Genomic DNA, 16,286 nt, shown 5'->3' on the forward strand with positions numbered 1-16,286 from the left:
GTGGTCCTCTGTAGCTCAATTGGTAGAGCATGGCGCTTGTAATGCCAGGGTAGTGGGTTCGATCCCTGGGACCTCCCATACGTAAAAATGTATGCACACATGACTGTAAGTCGCTTTGGATAAAAGCGTCTGCTAAATGGCATATTATTTATTATATATTATAATCAGTATGATATGTTACGTTTCGTATAGTATGTATTAGTTTGTGGATGTCCATCATCCATTTTGTATGAAATTGTACGAATTGCAATTGGTACAATATGTTACAAATTTGCTAAACATATGGTATGGTACGTATTCCAATTTGTTGTTGCTAACATTAGCTAATGGCTAATGCTAACGTTAGCTAGGTGGCTAACGTTAGCTGAGGTTAAGGGTTAAGGTTAGGAGATAGGTTAAAGGGTTAAGGTTAGCGTTAGGGGAAGGGTTAGCTAACAAGTAGTAAGTAGTTGCAAAGTTGCTAATTAGCTAAATTGCTAAAGTTGTCCGTGATTAGATTCGAACACGCAACCTTTAGGTTGCTAGACGTTCACGTTAGGTAACCTTCTATCTTATGTAACCATACCAAACATAACATATCATACTAATTTGAGTGTCTCGGATGTACGTTTACTATGTTACGTCTAGTTTATGAGACCAGGCAGGGAAGAGATGCCTGCCCTTAATGTCTCTATTCCACTGCTCCTGCCATCTCTGCACCACCACTGTCCATATCAGGCCTTTTGCCTCTGCCTTGCTCATTGAAAATTCAACGTCCACCTCCTCTGCTAAGAGGCTGTTTAGCCAGCACATCAGCTGCCTCGTTCCCCTCCACCCCCACATGGGCTGGGACCCAAGTACATCTCATCTGTATACCCATCTGTCTCACCCAGCCATGGGTTTGTAGTACCTCATACAGCAGGTCTTGTCTGCTACATGAGCTAAAGGACTGCAGACTCATCAATACTGCACGAGTCAGAGCAAATAACTACTCTGTCCAGCTTGATTTCCTCCACCGACTGCAAGGCCAACAGTACAGCCAGCCATCAGCTCTGCCGTGTATACAGCCAGGTAGTCTGTAATACATTTCCTGCCACGTTATTAGTAACCACCAGGGTCATATACAGTCATTGTTAACCACTCAGCTTGAGCAGAGATTCTTGCTGGAATGTGAGTTTGAGTTATGGAATGTTGGTCATATTTGCTTAATTTTAGGATAATATGTGATTCATGCCTTTAATCCAAGGACTCAGGATTGAAATGTTACTGTTACTGTTAGTCTGTATCAGGAAGATCACCAAACCAGTTGAATGAATATCTGTTCACCTTTAATACATACAAATGAAACATATTACATGTAACACCTCTCCACGCACCAAATGCACTGTATTCATTAGACTCCGTTTTTGGTGGGGTCAATCACTCGGCCCATGAACAACAAGCTGTTAGTGACCTCATGGTAGATAAAAAAGAAGAAGGGTCGGTTGACGATGAAGGAAGAGGGTAAGGCGTATCCAATAATGCCGCTGTCTGTGGCAGCGGCTGCAGTGGTGCCTCTCTCATCCACCTCGATCACTGCCTTGTGCAACACCTGTAACCACATTATTATTGCAATAATGTTATTTGTTATTGTGAGTAATACAATTGCAAATTTCTCAATTGATACAGATGGAAATTGGTTAAGGCAATTTTGGTCTGTTAATCCAAGAACTGACCTCTGACACCTTCAGGCCTGGGTCTTTGCTCAATTTAGTGAGGTTAGCGGTGTCATGGAAGATTCTGGATATACCCAAATCTGGTAGGATTTTGTGCATGGCGTAGGATTGCTCCATCTTGAACTTGGGCAGTTGAACTTCTAGTTTCCTTTAAAAAAAAGGAACTTTCATACATAGAAGAACTGGTATTCAATACAAAACACCTCTTAGAAAACCTATGGAATTTTGCAGTGTTTCGTCACAAAATATACTTTCTATTTACCTTTCTTTCAGGTTTTTAATCCATCTGAGGAATCTCTCAGCTGTGATTTCGTCATCTATTGTGGTATAATCCAGGCCTTTGTTGGGTAGCAGGATAAGCATTGAAACACCATTTCGGTATGGCAGCTTCAGCACCTTGGCATTCAGGGGAAAGTCTTCCATTGTGTAGAACTTATCCTCCATTCTTAACATCATAGGCACCTGGACAATGTTGTAGTTGTCAATATAGAAGCGTTGAATTTCTGTGTGATTGGGGTTGAAGGGCATCTGCCATTCACCTAAGTTCCAAATATGACAAAGCATATTTATTGGAAAGCAAAACCCACTGGGCACAGACGTCAGTTCAATGTCTAGTTTTGATTTACATTTGGTTGAGTTGTCAACTAACGTGAATTCAATGTGAAATCAACAAAAAAATTCACCATGCCAATAGATTTAAGTTTTAAAAAAGGGCCTTTTTCGAAATCCAATCAGTGTTCCACGTTGATTCACCGTCATCACATTGCTTTTTATTTTTTATTACATGGAAACAACATTGATTCAACCAGTTTTTGCCCAGTGGGAAGTGTTATTGTTGCATTTTAGGCAATGTAATTTAACTTTGAAAGTGAAATGTATTAAAACACAACATCTTGAAATAAGATATACTGATGGGACGCAATTATGGTAGACACAAGTGAAAACTAAACGTAAACAAGTCAAATGTAAAAAAAAATAAGTTATACAGTGGAACTGCTCAAATCAGAGAATGCATGACATAGCTGCTCACCCTGAAAGAAAATGGTGTTGATGAGGATAAGTTGGGTAAGTGGATCCAAGTCAGAGACCATCTCCTTGACTTTGTTATCAGTCTTTCTCATTATGTAATCATTGATCATGCCAACGCTAGCTTTTGTATTTGCAAAGTCCACATTTTTTATATCAGCGTTGAAGAATTTCTTGATCTGGTCAAGGTAGTCACTCTCTACCTCACACTTTAGGCAAACAAAGAAGGCAGTGCTCTGGTCCAGTTTCAATGATTCATCTTGTGTGATGTTCCCTTGGAGGTGTTGGAAGAGCTCTGGAATTATGTCTGGCTGGTTGTCCCGATCTAGGTAGGCCAGGTTGAGCCCCTTCAGTATCTGGTCTCGTGTGGGACCCTGTGCTGCCATGGAGAGGGTAGCAAAAGCTGTGGATATGCTCAGGGGTGAGAAAAATATGTTATTATCATGGTAACCAGCAATCTTCCTGTAGAGATTCATGGCAAAGTCCATGTTCTTGAAGGTCAGGTCTGTGATGTTGGGGCTCTGCTCTTGAGTTTGGTAGACAGGGGTGAGGGTGCAGACATGGGTCAGGAGGAAAAGGAGTCCCACCTTCATCATCATAGTTCTTTGGTGAGTTATGCGATCCCAACCTGCAATAGTATTTACAGTGAGGTCCAAAAGTATTAGGACTGTGACATTTTTTTTTGCTCTGTACTCCAGCACATTGAAATGATATGAATGAACCATTTAGAAATTACAGCACTTTTTGTACATTGTCCCCCCATTTTAGGGAACCAAACGTATTTGAACAATGTGTATTAAAGTAATCAAAGATGTAGTATTTGGTCTCATATTCCTAGCGCACAATGACATCATCAAGATTTTGACTCTACAAACTTGTTGGATGCATTTGCAGTTTGTTTTGGTTGTGTTTCAGATTATTTTGTGCCCAATAGAAATGAATGGTAAATAGGGGCGAGTGGGGTAAGTTGAGCCTTGTTTAACATTCAGCATCACCCCATTAAGGGAAATATAGCATATATATATATATATATATAGTATTCTTTATAACAAATATATTTACATATATTTCAGGATGTTTTGTATCCCTTGAAATAATCAGAATTCATGTAAACATGTATTTGATCCCCTGCTGATTTTGTATGTTTGCCCACTGACAAATTAATTATCAGTCTATAATTTTAATGGTAGGTTTATTTGAACAGTGAGAGACAGAATAACAACAACAAAAATCCAGAAAAACGCATGTCAAAAATGTTATAAATTGATTTGCATTTTAATGAGGGAAATAAGTATTTGACCCCTCTGCAAAACATGCCTTAGTACTTGGTGGCAAAACCCTTGTTGGCAATCACAGAGGTCAGACGTTTCTTGTAGTTGGCCACCAGGTTTGCACACATCTCAGGTCTCATCTGACCACAACACTTTCACCCAGTTCTCCTCTGAATCATTCAGATGTTCATTGGCAAACTTCAGACGGGCCTGTATATGTGCGTTCTTGAGCAGGGGGACCTTGCGGGCGCTGCAGGATTTCAGTCCTTCACGGCGTAGTGTGTTACCAATTGCTTTCTTGGTGACTATGGTCCCAGCTGCCTTGAGATCATTGACAAGATCCTCCCGTGTAGTTCTGGGCTGATTCCTCACCGTTCTCATGATCATTGCAACTCCACGAGGTGAGATCTTGCATGGAGCCCCAGGCTGAGGGAGACTGACAGTTATTTTGTGTTTCTCCCATTTTCGAATAATCACGCCAACTATTGTCACCTTCTCACCAAGCTGCTTGGCGATGGTCTTGTAGCCCATTCCAGCCTTGTGTAGGTCTACAATCTTGTCCCTGACATCCTTGGAGAGCTCTTTGGTCTTGGCCATGGTGGAGAGTTTGGAATCTGATTGATTGATTGCTTCTGTGGACAGGTGTCTTTTATACAGGTAACAAACTGAGATTAGGAGCACTCCCTTTATGAGCGTGCTCCTAATCTCAGCTCGTCACCTGTATAAAAGACACCTGGATTTCTGGATTTTGTTGTTGTTATTCTGTCTCTCACTATTCAAATAAACCTACCATTAAAATTATAGACTGATCATTTCTTTGTCAATGGGCAAACGTACAAAATCAGCAGGGGATCAAATACTTTTTTCCCCTCACTGTATTAGCCCACAGCTTCAAGGATGCACTTTCATGCTAGGTTTAGGACCTCATATTGAAGCTTATAGAGACCCCAACTGATGTATAGAACAATCTTAAAATGATCTACTTTGGTTTAGATACCAGCATCATGAAATGTATTTGAATTACCTAACTTTTTACCTAACTTGCTTTCTTCCACAGACTCCATAAAATGACCTCTTCCTAAATATTTGGGCAAATTATTAATTTTGTGTATGGTGTCCTAGAAACAAGGGTGGCTCGAATGTATTGTCATTTTGGAGTCACTTTCATTGTAAATAAGAATAGAATATGTTTATAAACACTTCTACTTTAATGTGGATGCTACCGTGATTACAGATAATCATGAATGAATCGTGAATAACGTTGAGTGACAGAAGCCCTACTGATAATGGTGAGAGGTTAGCATGTCTTGGGGATAGGATCTTTGTGCCTCTGTAACTTTCTCACTCATCATTATTCACAATTATTTCAGGATTAAGTGTTCAGAAACATATTATATTCTTATTTACAATAGAATTGACTCTAAAATGACATATTATTTACCATTAATTTCCATTGGGCACAAAATAATCTGAAACACAACCAAAACACACTGCAAATGCATCCAACAAGTTTGTAGTCACAAACTTGATGTAGTCATTGCGTGCTAGGAATATGGAACCAAATACTAAACCTTTGACTACTTTAATACACAATTTGTCCAAATACTTTTGGTTCCCTAAAATGGGGGGACTATGTACAAAAAGTGCTGTAATTTCTAAACGGTACACCCAATATGGATGAAAATACCCTCAAATTAAAGCTGACAGTCTGCACTTTAACCTCATAGTCTTAAATGCTGGAGTACAGAGCCAAAACAACAACAAATGTGTCACTGTTCAAATACTTTTGGACTTTACAGTATGTCATGTTTACAAGTCTTCTGGACAAATGGCAAGAGATTGGTTATGTGATCAATGACTTAAATCAATGCATTGTATCAGAGCGCATACAAAAAGTACACAGACAGAAAAATGAAAAACTTCAATTTAGTAATTTCAGAACGATTGTCAGCTAATTTGGTTAGCTATTTGGGGGACTTCAACATCACAACTCCAAATAAGTAAGATTATCACATGTCAACAATGAAAGCAACACTGTATATCTTACATAATACTGTATATACATATATTATTTGTTACTTTTATTTCATATTGTATTTTTTTGTGATTTCTTTTGGTATTCTTTCTTAAAACTGCATTGTTGGTTAAGGGCTTGTAAGTAAGCATTTCACTGTAAGGTCTACACCGGTTGTATTCGGCGCATGTGACAAATAAAAATGTGATTTATTCTTACAAATAGTTGCATACTTCTCAAAAACAGACCTACCTTTCAGCTTGGGTATCAGCAAGGTATTTTGTCAAAACCTTCCATCTACTATTTGGGGATACAAAGTGCAAGTGTGCCTTTAGGGTTAACTATTAACCATGGGTTAGGTTTACTCAAACTGGTAAAGTCTTATTTTAGTTTATTTCCAAATGAAAGTAAATTTGGTACTGACAATTCATGTACCCACTTTGAAAGGTGGAAATTATTAAACTTAAACAATTTAGGATAAGGATTTAATTAAACAATTCAGCCATGGTTATAGATCAATGAAGCAAGATTCCTGAAGACTTCAGTTGGAGCAAATATCATTTTATTCCTGGAAAGAAACGTTTTAGATACAGCAAATGAAAGAGAATGATGTAATAAAATTGTGTTGTGGAGTATAAGAAACAGATTGTTTAGTGCCTATTGAAGAATGTCAAGAAGTGAAAATGATGCAATCATTAAAAAACCTAAAAGCATTGTGGCACCGCAACTCTAGTTCAAATTGTTCTCGAATAAAAAAAGAACAATTTCAAGAAAAAGGGAATGAAATCAGGGAATTACCAGAGAAGTCAACTTGAGCACAGCTCAAACTCTACATGGGATGTAGAGGGATTTGGTGCATCCAAACCGGAAAATTCCATGTAAATACGATAATTGTAAACACCCTTGATCATTTTATCACTGTATTAAAAGTGTTTGTCTATACTACTTCAAAAAGACCAAATACAATTTAAAAAAAATGTATGACTAAGGAATTTAGAACCAGGGTGGTGGTTAATTAAGTCGCTAGGGCAAGTCGGATCAGGCCTGTAAAATGCTGGTTTATTAATATGTTTATTTTGATGATGCAGTAATACAGCAAAAAATGAATTCACCTCACTACTAAATATAAATCTATTATTTTATGATTTTTTTTTTTTGGGGGGGAATGGTGACCTCTTACAAGACCCAAGTGAAAGAAGGCAAGAGACTATCATGGTCTCTATCAAACCTCTACCTCTATTGAACTAGTGGTTCCATGTAGCACTCCCATACTGAAGGCTAGAGGATTATCCTATGTAATTCTTGATTTCCTCTCTGGTAACACACCTCACCATTTTGCCCATCCAACCCCTCACACCACCAAACACACCTCGGCACGGTAGGCTCCATTAAGACCCCTCCCAGTGGAAAACAACAAGCGTAGGAATAAAAAACAAACCACAAAAATTAGAAATAGAAGGCGCTGTGGTAGAAAAGCCATCACAGACTTGGAATAACTGCATTTTAATTATTTATCGTCCCTCTTCCCGGCCTCAGCGTCACTTCTGTGTTAGAGTAGACTAGCACCTTTTCTTTATTGTTTGTTGTTATTCTCTTCTCTACAACCTGTCAGTGAACTAGCCAAGGGAGGCGTGTCAGCCTTCTGGCCGGCTATACCTTCGCTTATGGGAAGGGTTAGAGGAGGGGGTGAGGCTGCCCCATGATGGGGGTACCAGTCGAGGCAGGTAGTAGTCAACGTAGGCTTTTGCTGGAGCGCCCTCCACCTCACTGGCTGCATTTGGCTTGTGCATCCTCCTCTTTGCCACTCTTCCCAGATCCTGGAAAAGGTGAGGGAAGGGAGAATGCTCTTTGAATCTCAACCTATTATTATTCAGCAATGCAAGTATTACTGTATGAGCTAATTTCCCCCTTACCTGTGCTTTCTGTTGGTTGCTGAGGTGAAGTGGGCTGAGCCAGCTGTTGGGACTGTCTGTATGGTAAACAGTGGATCTACAGGTTAGCGTTGTCTAGTCTGGTTATTTTTTTGTAACCACACAAACACACAGCCATGCACGCATGAACACGCACAGAAGAAGAATATTCCAGATGGTGCAGCGCTTACCTGTCAAAGTAGGCTTGTCTCCTCCTTCGCAGTTCCTCAGCTGAGAGTTTCTCACTCGGAGGTGCTCCTCCTGTAGTACTCCCTGGTGCCTGGCCGGACGATGTCGTTTTAGCAACAAGTCCCCCTTTTGGCTTTGACGTATTGCTCATTACTGCCCCTAGGCAGAGACAGACAAATTACTAATTTTAGTGTTAGTTTGGGGATACTTTTATCACATTGCCATACATGGTGCAAATTGCATAATGAATATGTTAGCAGTCTGTTTATATACACAGGTCTAAACCAGGATATGTATCATAAAGCGGTTGTGTGTGATGTGTGATTTTATTACTGTTGCTTACCCAATAAAGCCTTACCCTGCATGCTGAGCTGTATGGCCCTGCGAAGGTCAGCCTCTTCATCCTCCACCTCCATGCCCTGTCTACTCAGGGCCAGGGCCTTCCTCAGCTCCTCCTCATCCTCATCCACCACCCCCTCTACCACACCAGGGCCTGTCTCCAGCACACTACCCTGCCCTGATGATCTGCTGCTCAGAGTGAAAAGCATTGTCAGTGTCACAAAGGGATTCATCATAGGGGTTAATTCTCTCCCCTTACCAACTACAAATAACTCTAGAGGTTTAAGTTCAAGATGATACATGAATCTGACAGTATGAGGGAATGGTGGTAATTTGTGGTTTGGCGAAACCTACTCTCTCTCTGTAGGCATCTTCCTCTTACCCCATGCCACTACTCGACTGAGCCTCGTCCTCTCCAATCAGCTTGGGTCTCTGTTGCTGCTGCACCTTCATGATCCCCAGAATCTGCTCTGCGTCACACTCCGGGAGATTTCCTCGGATCACAAATATGGAATACCCTGCAAGAAGACAGGCCTTTGACCAACTAGCTAACTCTGAGAAATCAACAGCACAAAAAGGTAAACAATCAAATAAAAGAATCACATATGTCAGGTTGTTTTACCTTCTTGTTGTAACTGTGCAAGGAAGAGGGCTAGGTATGTGTCTGATATCAGCTCTGGTCCAGTCAACAATGAATTCAAATTAAACCACTGCATTGACAAATAGGGTTAAATCAGCAGGCTATATCAACTGGGCCAAAATGTCTGAAGGGAAATCATTATAAATAGTAAAATCTCAACTTATACCTGTTGCCCAAGTTTTCGTATTGTAAACCAGTGCTCCTTGTAGTTGCATATGAATGCCTTTTCATTTCTGAAACAGGAGAGGACATTATTTCAAATTTTAAGGGATGTGCCAAGAAGATATAGATAGACCATATGAAAAATTTGTGAAAAGTGAAATTTCAAGGTAGAAAACAAAACAACATCATACACAGATTATGAAGATTTGTATCACATCCACATGGTTCTTACATTGGGTTTATCATAAGGCTCTGGTACTCCCGGCTGTTGAAGAGGATCAGCTCCAAACCCCACACTGATAATGCATTGCTGATAACCTAATGGAGACATCACAGAATAGAGTTGTCAGTGTTATGAGGTAATCTTGACATATTGTAAACTGTTTTTTTAACAGTTCATTTTTTATTTTCCATCCCTCACTACCCCAATTACTATGACACACCCCTCACAATGTTCATTGGGAGGAGGTCAGAGACCCGGCAGTGTGGTGCCAGGATAACAACCTCTCCCTCAACGTGAGCAAGACCAAGGAGCTGATCGTGGATTACAGGAAAAGGAAGGCCAAACACGCCCCCATTCACATTGACAGGGATGTAGTGGAGCAGGTTGAGCGTTTCAAGTTCCTTGGTTTCCACATCACCAACAAACTACCATGGTCCAAACACACCAAGAAAGTCGTGAAGAGGGCATGACAACACCTTTTCCCCCTCAGGAGACTGAAAAGATTTGGCATTGGTCCCCAGATCCTCAAAAAGTTTTACAGCTGCACCATCAAGAGCATTCTGACCGGTGTCATCACTGACTGGTATGGCAACTGCTCGGCATCTGAGCGTAAGGCACTACAGAGGGTAGTGCGTATGGCCCGGTACATCACTGGGGCCAAGCTTCCTGCCATCCAGGACCTATATACTAGGCGGTGTCAGAGGAAGGGCCAAAAACTAGTCAAAGACTCCAGTCACCTAAGTCATAGTCTGTTCTCTCTGTTATCGCACGGCAAGCGGTACCGGAGCGCCAAGTCTAGGTCCAAAAGGCTCCTTAACAGCTTCTACCCCCAAGCCATAAGACTGCTGAACAATTAATCAAATGGCCACCTGGACTATTTACATTGCACTGTTTTTACACTGCTGCTACACGCTGTTTATTATGTATGCATAGTCACTTTACCCCTACCTACATGTACAAACTACCTCGTCTAACCCGTACCCCCACACATTGACTTGGTACCGGTACCCCCAGTATATAGCCTCATTATTGTTATTTTATTGTGTTACTTTTAATTTTTTACTTTAGTTTATTTAGTAAATATTTTCTTAACTCCATTTCTTGAACTGCATTGTTGGTTAAGGGCTTGTAAGTAAGCATTTCACGGTAAGATATACCCCTATTGTATTTGGCGCATGTGACAAATAAGATTTGATTTGTTGCACTAATTGCACTAACCTGGTTCAAGCATTCATTATGTAACCCTGAAGAAGGCACTGCGTGCCGAAACGTTGGTTAGATTTACCCATTAAATTGTTGGGAGCATATTTAGAGTGCGATTTTTATATATATACACACACACGAAGGTCAGTCAATACGGACATTTTCAAGAACTTTTGAAGTTTCTTCAAGTGCAGTCGCAAAAAACATCAAGCGCTATGATGAAACTGGCTCTCATGAGGACCGTCACAGGAATGGAAGACCCAGAGTTACCTCTGCTGTAGAGGATAAGTTCATTAGAGTTACCAGCCTCAGAAATTGCTTCACAGAGTTCAAGTAACAGACACATCTCAACATCAACTGTTCAGAGGAGACTGTGTGAATCAGGCCTTCATGGTCGAATTGCTGCAAAGAAACCACTACTTAAGGACACCAATAAGAAGAAGAGACTTGCTTGCGCCAAGAAACACGAGCAATGGACATTAGACCAGTGGAAATGTGTCCTTTGGTCTGGAGTCCAAATTGGAGATTTTTGGTTCCAACTGCTGTGTCTTTGTGAGACGCGGTGTGGGTGAACGGATGATCTCTGCATGTGTATTTCCCACTGTAAAGCATGGAGGAGGTGGTATTATGGTGTGGGGGTGCTTTGCTGGTGACACTGTCTGTGATTTATTTAGAATTCAAGGCACACTTAACCAGCATGGCTACCACAGCATTCTGCAGCGATACGCCATCCCATCTGGTTTGGGCTTAGTGGGACTATAATTTGTTTCAACAGGACAGTGACCCAACACACCTCCAGGCTGTGTAAGGACTATTTTACCAAGAAGGAGAGTGATGGAGTGCTGCATCAGATGACCTGGCCTCCACAACCAAATTGAGATAGTTTGGGATGAGTCAGACCGCAGAGTGAAGGAAAAGCAGCCAACAAGTGCTCAGCATATGTGGGAACTCCTTCAAGACTTTTGGAAAAGCATTCCAGGTGAAGCTGGTTGAGAGAATGCCAAGAGTGTGCAAAGCTGTAATCAAGGAGAAGGTTGGCTATTTGAAGAATCTCAAATATAAAATGTATTTTGATTTGTTTAACACTTTTTTGGTTACTATGTGTTATTTCATAGTTTTGATGTCTTCACTACTATTCTACAATGTAGAAAATAGTAAAAGTAAAGAAAAACCCTTGAATGAGTAGGCGTTCTAAAACTTGACCGGTAGTGTGTGCGTGTATATACACACACACACAGTGTTATCATGAGGATCACAATACATTATTTCATTTATTTCACCTTATAATGCATGACAGTTCGCCATCTGAACCAAGATGGCGTAGCAGTGCGGTCGTGTACTCTGTGTGTGTCCGTGTAAATAGCCTGTTTTTCGTACATATTTCCCTATCACACTTTTCATCCTTCTACTAAATATACTTTCCTGCAACCCGCCTCACTCAATGTGGAACGGATTCTATTATTTACTTACCTTTTATCTAGAATCTCCAGTTGAAACTAGCTAGCCAGCTAACTAGCTACTTGCTATTAGCCACCGTTAGCGGTTTTCACCCAGAACATCGGATTTTCTGCCGTTATAACTGAATCACTGGACAATAACACTGGATCGCAACTAGCTAGCTGCCAACGAATGGATGTTGCTGTTGGCTAATCACCACTGCCCCCGAAGCAAGCATCAGTTAGCCTTGAGCTAGCCTCGAGCCAGGCTCATATCCCGGCTATCTACCTCTCTGTCTACCGGACGGGAGTAGCCAGCTAACTAGCTACTTGCTATTAGCCACCGTTAGCGGTTTTTCACCATTGTCCGTGGCCTGCACTACCTACCAGCCAGCTCTAGCCTGGACTATTATCGGCCAGTCTGCACTGTCTGCACAGCGCATTATCGACCCAGAACATATCCGTTTTTCTGTCGGAATCACTGAATCAGTGGACCTTTAACACCGGATCATCGCAACTAGCTAGCTGCAACCAAATGGATGTTGTTGTTGGCTAATCAGCCTTGAGCTAGCCTCGAGTCAGGCCCATCTACCTCTCTGTCAATCGGACGAGACCTCCTAGAGTCGACACGGAGCCCCGCCGATCCATCACGACTGGTCTGCTGACGTAATCGTCTGTGGTTTCAACAGGCTTCCTGTTGCGATGACCACGAAGATCCATCTGCTAGCCCCGGCCCGCTAGCACACGCAAACAACAGCCGTGCTTCCTGCTAGCCTGTGCTGTAGCACCAATTCGAACTGCTCTCGGACTCACATATTGCTGTTCACTGGACCCTATGATCACTCAGCTGCACAGCTGATGCCTGCTGGACTGTTCCTTTACACAGTACCCTGTCCTGTTTATCTGTTTAGCCTCAACCCAAACTTTCATCGCCATTACCAGTTGTTGTCTTAGCGCTCTCGAATAACACCTGTGATTGCTTTATGCCTCTCTCCCATGTCAATATGCCTTGCCTATTGCTGTTCCAGTTAGTTCTTATTATACAATTTCACTGTAGAGCCCCAAGTCCCTCTCAAACTGCCTCAAATAGTTCCTTTGTTCCACCCCCCATACACACGGAGACCGGCTCAATCGGTGCCTCCAGTGATGCTCTCTCTTTCATTGTTACCCAACGCTTAGGTTTACCTCCACTGTACTCATATCCTTCCATATCCTTGTCTGCACATAATGCCCTGAATCTATTCTACAACACCCGGAAATCTGCCCCCTTTATTCTCTGTACCCAACGCACTAGAAGACCAGTTCTTAAAGCCTTTAGCCATATCCTTATTCTAGTCCTCCTCTGTTCCTCTGGTGATGTAGAGGTTAACCCAGGCCCTGCAGCCCCCAGTATCACTCCTACTCCCCAGGAGCTATCATTTGTTGACTTCTGTAACCGTAAAAGCATTGTTTTTTGCATGTTAATATCAGAAGTCTACTTCCTAAGTTTGAGTTATTCACTGCGTTAGCACACTCCGCCAACCCTGATGTTCTTGCAGTGTCTGAATCCTGGCTTAGGAAGGCCACCAAAAATTCAGACATTTCCATCCCCAACTACAACATTTTCCATCTAGATAGAACTGCCAAAGGGGGTGGAGTTGCAATCTACTGTAGAGCTCTATCATACTATCCAGGTCTGTGCCCAAACAGTTTGAGCTCCTACTTCTAAAAATTAAACTTTCCAGAAATAAGTCTCTCACTGTTGCCGCTTGCTACAGACCCCCCTCAGCCCCCAGCTGTGCCCTGGACACCATATGTGAATTGTTGCCCCCCATCTATCCTCAGAGTTCGTACTGCTTGGTGACCTAAACTGGGATATGCTTAACACCCCGACCATCCTACAATCCAAACTAGATGCCCTCAATCTCACACAAATTGTCAAGGAACCTACCAGGTACAACCCTAAATCCGTAAACATGGGCACCCTTATAGATATCATCCTGACTAACTTACCCTCTAAATACACCTCTGCTGTCTTCAACCAGGATCTCAGTGATCACTGCCTTATTGCCTGCGTCCGTAACGGGTCCGCGGTCAAACGACCACCCCTCATCACTGTCAAACGCTCCCTAAAACACTTTAGCGAGCAGGCCTTCCTAATTGACCTGGCCCAGGTATCCTGGATGGATATCGATCTCATTCCGTCAGTAGAGGATGCCTGGTTGTTCTTTAAAAGTGCTTTCCTCTCAATCTTAAATAAGCATGCCCCATTCAAATTATTCAGAACTAAGAACAGATATAGCCCCTGGTTCTCCTCAGACATGACTGCCCTTGACCAGCACAAAAACATCCTGTGGTGTACTGCATTAGCATCGAATAACCCCCGCGATATGCAACTTTTCAGGGAAGTTAGGAACCAATATACACAAGCAAAGGCTAGCTTTTTCAAACAGAAATGTGCATCCTGTAGCACTAACTCCAAAAAGTTTTGGGACACTAAAGTCCATGGAGAATAAGAGCACCTCCTCCCAGCTGCCCACTGCACTGAGGCAAGGAAACACTATCACCACCGATAAATCTACAATAATCGAGAATTTCAACAAGCATTTTGCTACGGCTGGCCATGCTTTCCACCTGGCTACCACTACCCCGGTCACCAGCTCTGCACCCTCCGCTGCAACTTGCCCATGCCCCCCCATACCTCATCCCTATATTGTTATTTATTTTGGTCATTTGCACCCCAGTATCTCTATTTGCACATAATCTCTTGCACATCTATCATTCCAGTGTTACTACTAATTGTAATTATTTTGCACTATGGCCTATTTATTGCCTTACCTCCATAACTTGCTACATTTGAACACACTGTATATATATTTTCTGTTGTATTTTTGACTTTGTTTTGTTTTACCCCATATGTAACTCTGTGTTGTTGTTTTTATCGCACTGCTTTGCTTTATCTTGGCCAGGTCGCAGTTGTAAATGAGAACTTGTTCTCAACTGGCTTACCTGGTTAAATAAAGGTGAAATTAAAATAAATTGTTACTCACTTGTATAGAAAAGAAACCACTATCATCCATGTTACCAGATGGTTGCTGCAAATACATACAAATAAAGAGCATTAACATTCTAACAGCTACTAATAAACAACTACTGTATAACAAACCCCAGACCCTTCCCATACCTGTAAAAAGGTTCTGTACTCCTCACTCCCCATACCACCCTCCGCCATCCTCATCCTTTCCTCTTCATCCAGTTGATGGGCGATAGACGATAGGTCCACGGGTGTGAAATACTCGCCTTGCAGAAGGTTGTTAAGGCAATGCTGAGCACATAGGGAGCCCTCTTGCTGTAAATGAGAATGAATGAATAAATCAAACTTGTACCACAGACTGATAGAACATGTGTCAACAGCAGCTACTGTAACTAGATAGGTAACCTAGTTTATTAACTAACTAGGTAACTTAGCTAGTTTATTAACTAGCTAGCCAGCTAATTTACAGAAGTTACGCCAGTGAAACGACGCAAACTATAGCTAGCTAGCTATAAATAGGCCATGTAACTAGCTAGCTAATTCACACACTTATAGCAGTTCAAAGCACTGAGGGCGCATTTTGTAATTAGCTAACTTACATTTAACGTTATCAAGTTACCTAGCCAGCTCTAGTAAAAGTTGAGACAAGTTGGAAACTGGGACAAAAAGATAACTCAGCTAACTAGCTAGCTAGCTATAATTTATAAAGCTGGCTAGCAAGAAGGCAAATCCCTCAAGATACTTGAGCTGTAAATTAGTGCAATTTAGCTAGCTAGCAAACATAGTTATTTTAAAACGGTCGGAATGCACATAAGGTGAACTTAATAATCGAAAGAAAACAGCCAAGCTTACTTTCTCATGAAAGATGGACTCCATGTTTAATTGTCCTGCTAAACGTCATACTCTGACCAAAGAATGTGCTCTGACCTTCGACCCTGCTGGGTTCAGGACGAAACAACCAATCAACTCGCAGTATTCGTTTGTTATTGTTGACACTTGTCAAATTAGCTAGCTGGCTAGAGTTTTGCAATACAGATAGCTATGAAGTAACAATAATATAAACGTCTTAGTGTAAAATCAGATTCATGAATACTATCTGTGTATTATATCTAGTTAGCATTTATTTTCATTGCAAAGTTTAAGAGCCGATGGGTTGTCACTAAGTT

At 41.5% G+C, this 16,286-nt stretch overlaps 2 protein-coding genes across 4 annotated transcripts; both read right to left on the reverse strand.

Annotated features, from left to right (window-relative positions):
• Positions 1-1,290: 1,290 nt before the first annotated feature.
• LOC121538815 (protein Z-dependent protease inhibitor) lies at positions 1,291-6,356 on the reverse strand. Of its 2 annotated transcripts, none has more exons than XR_006657421.1 (5): positions 6,258-6,356; positions 2,725-3,348; positions 1,957-2,233; positions 1,695-1,858; positions 1,291-1,570 (listed from the first exon to the last, which is right to left on the reverse strand). XR_006657421.1 is itself a non-coding variant. In XM_041846984.1 (5 exons), exons 2-5 carry the CDS (start codon positions 3,317-3,319, stop codon positions 1,373-1,375), a joined length of 1,218 nt encoding a protein of 405 aa, XP_041702918.1. In that variant the 5' UTR covers positions 3,320-3,348; positions 6,258-6,354; the 3' UTR covers positions 1,291-1,372. The 2 variants fall into 2 exon arrangements, 1 of the variants encoding a protein (XP_041702918.1); XM_041846984.1 differs by having other exon boundaries at positions 1,695-1,842; positions 6,258-6,354.
• Positions 6,357-6,550: 194 nt separating this feature from the next.
• On the reverse strand, positions 6,551-16,079 carry LOC121539318 (ataxin-3-like). 2 transcript variants are annotated; one of them, XM_041847718.2, is made up of 11 exons: positions 15,973-16,079; positions 15,271-15,435; positions 15,137-15,181; positions 9,478-9,563; positions 9,250-9,316; positions 9,066-9,153; positions 8,826-8,961; positions 8,463-8,632; positions 8,107-8,263; positions 7,919-7,974; positions 6,551-7,822 (listed from the first exon to the last, which is right to left on the reverse strand). In XM_041847718.2, exons 1-11 carry the CDS (start codon positions 15,994-15,996, stop codon positions 7,770-7,772), a joined length of 1,047 nt encoding a protein of 348 aa, XP_041703652.1. In that variant the 5' UTR covers positions 15,997-16,079; the 3' UTR covers positions 6,551-7,769. The 2 variants fall into 2 exon arrangements, with proteins under 2 accessions (XP_041703652.1, XP_041703651.1); XM_041847717.2 differs by having other exon boundaries at positions 8,448-8,632.
• Positions 16,080-16,286: the final 207 nt, after the last annotated feature.

Source organism: Coregonus clupeaformis, chromosome 25 (assembly GCF_020615455.1).
Source record: "Coregonus clupeaformis isolate EN_2021a chromosome 25, ASM2061545v1, whole genome shotgun sequence".
NCBI classification, from domain to species: Eukaryota; Metazoa; Chordata; class Actinopteri; order Salmoniformes; family Salmonidae; genus Coregonus; species Coregonus clupeaformis.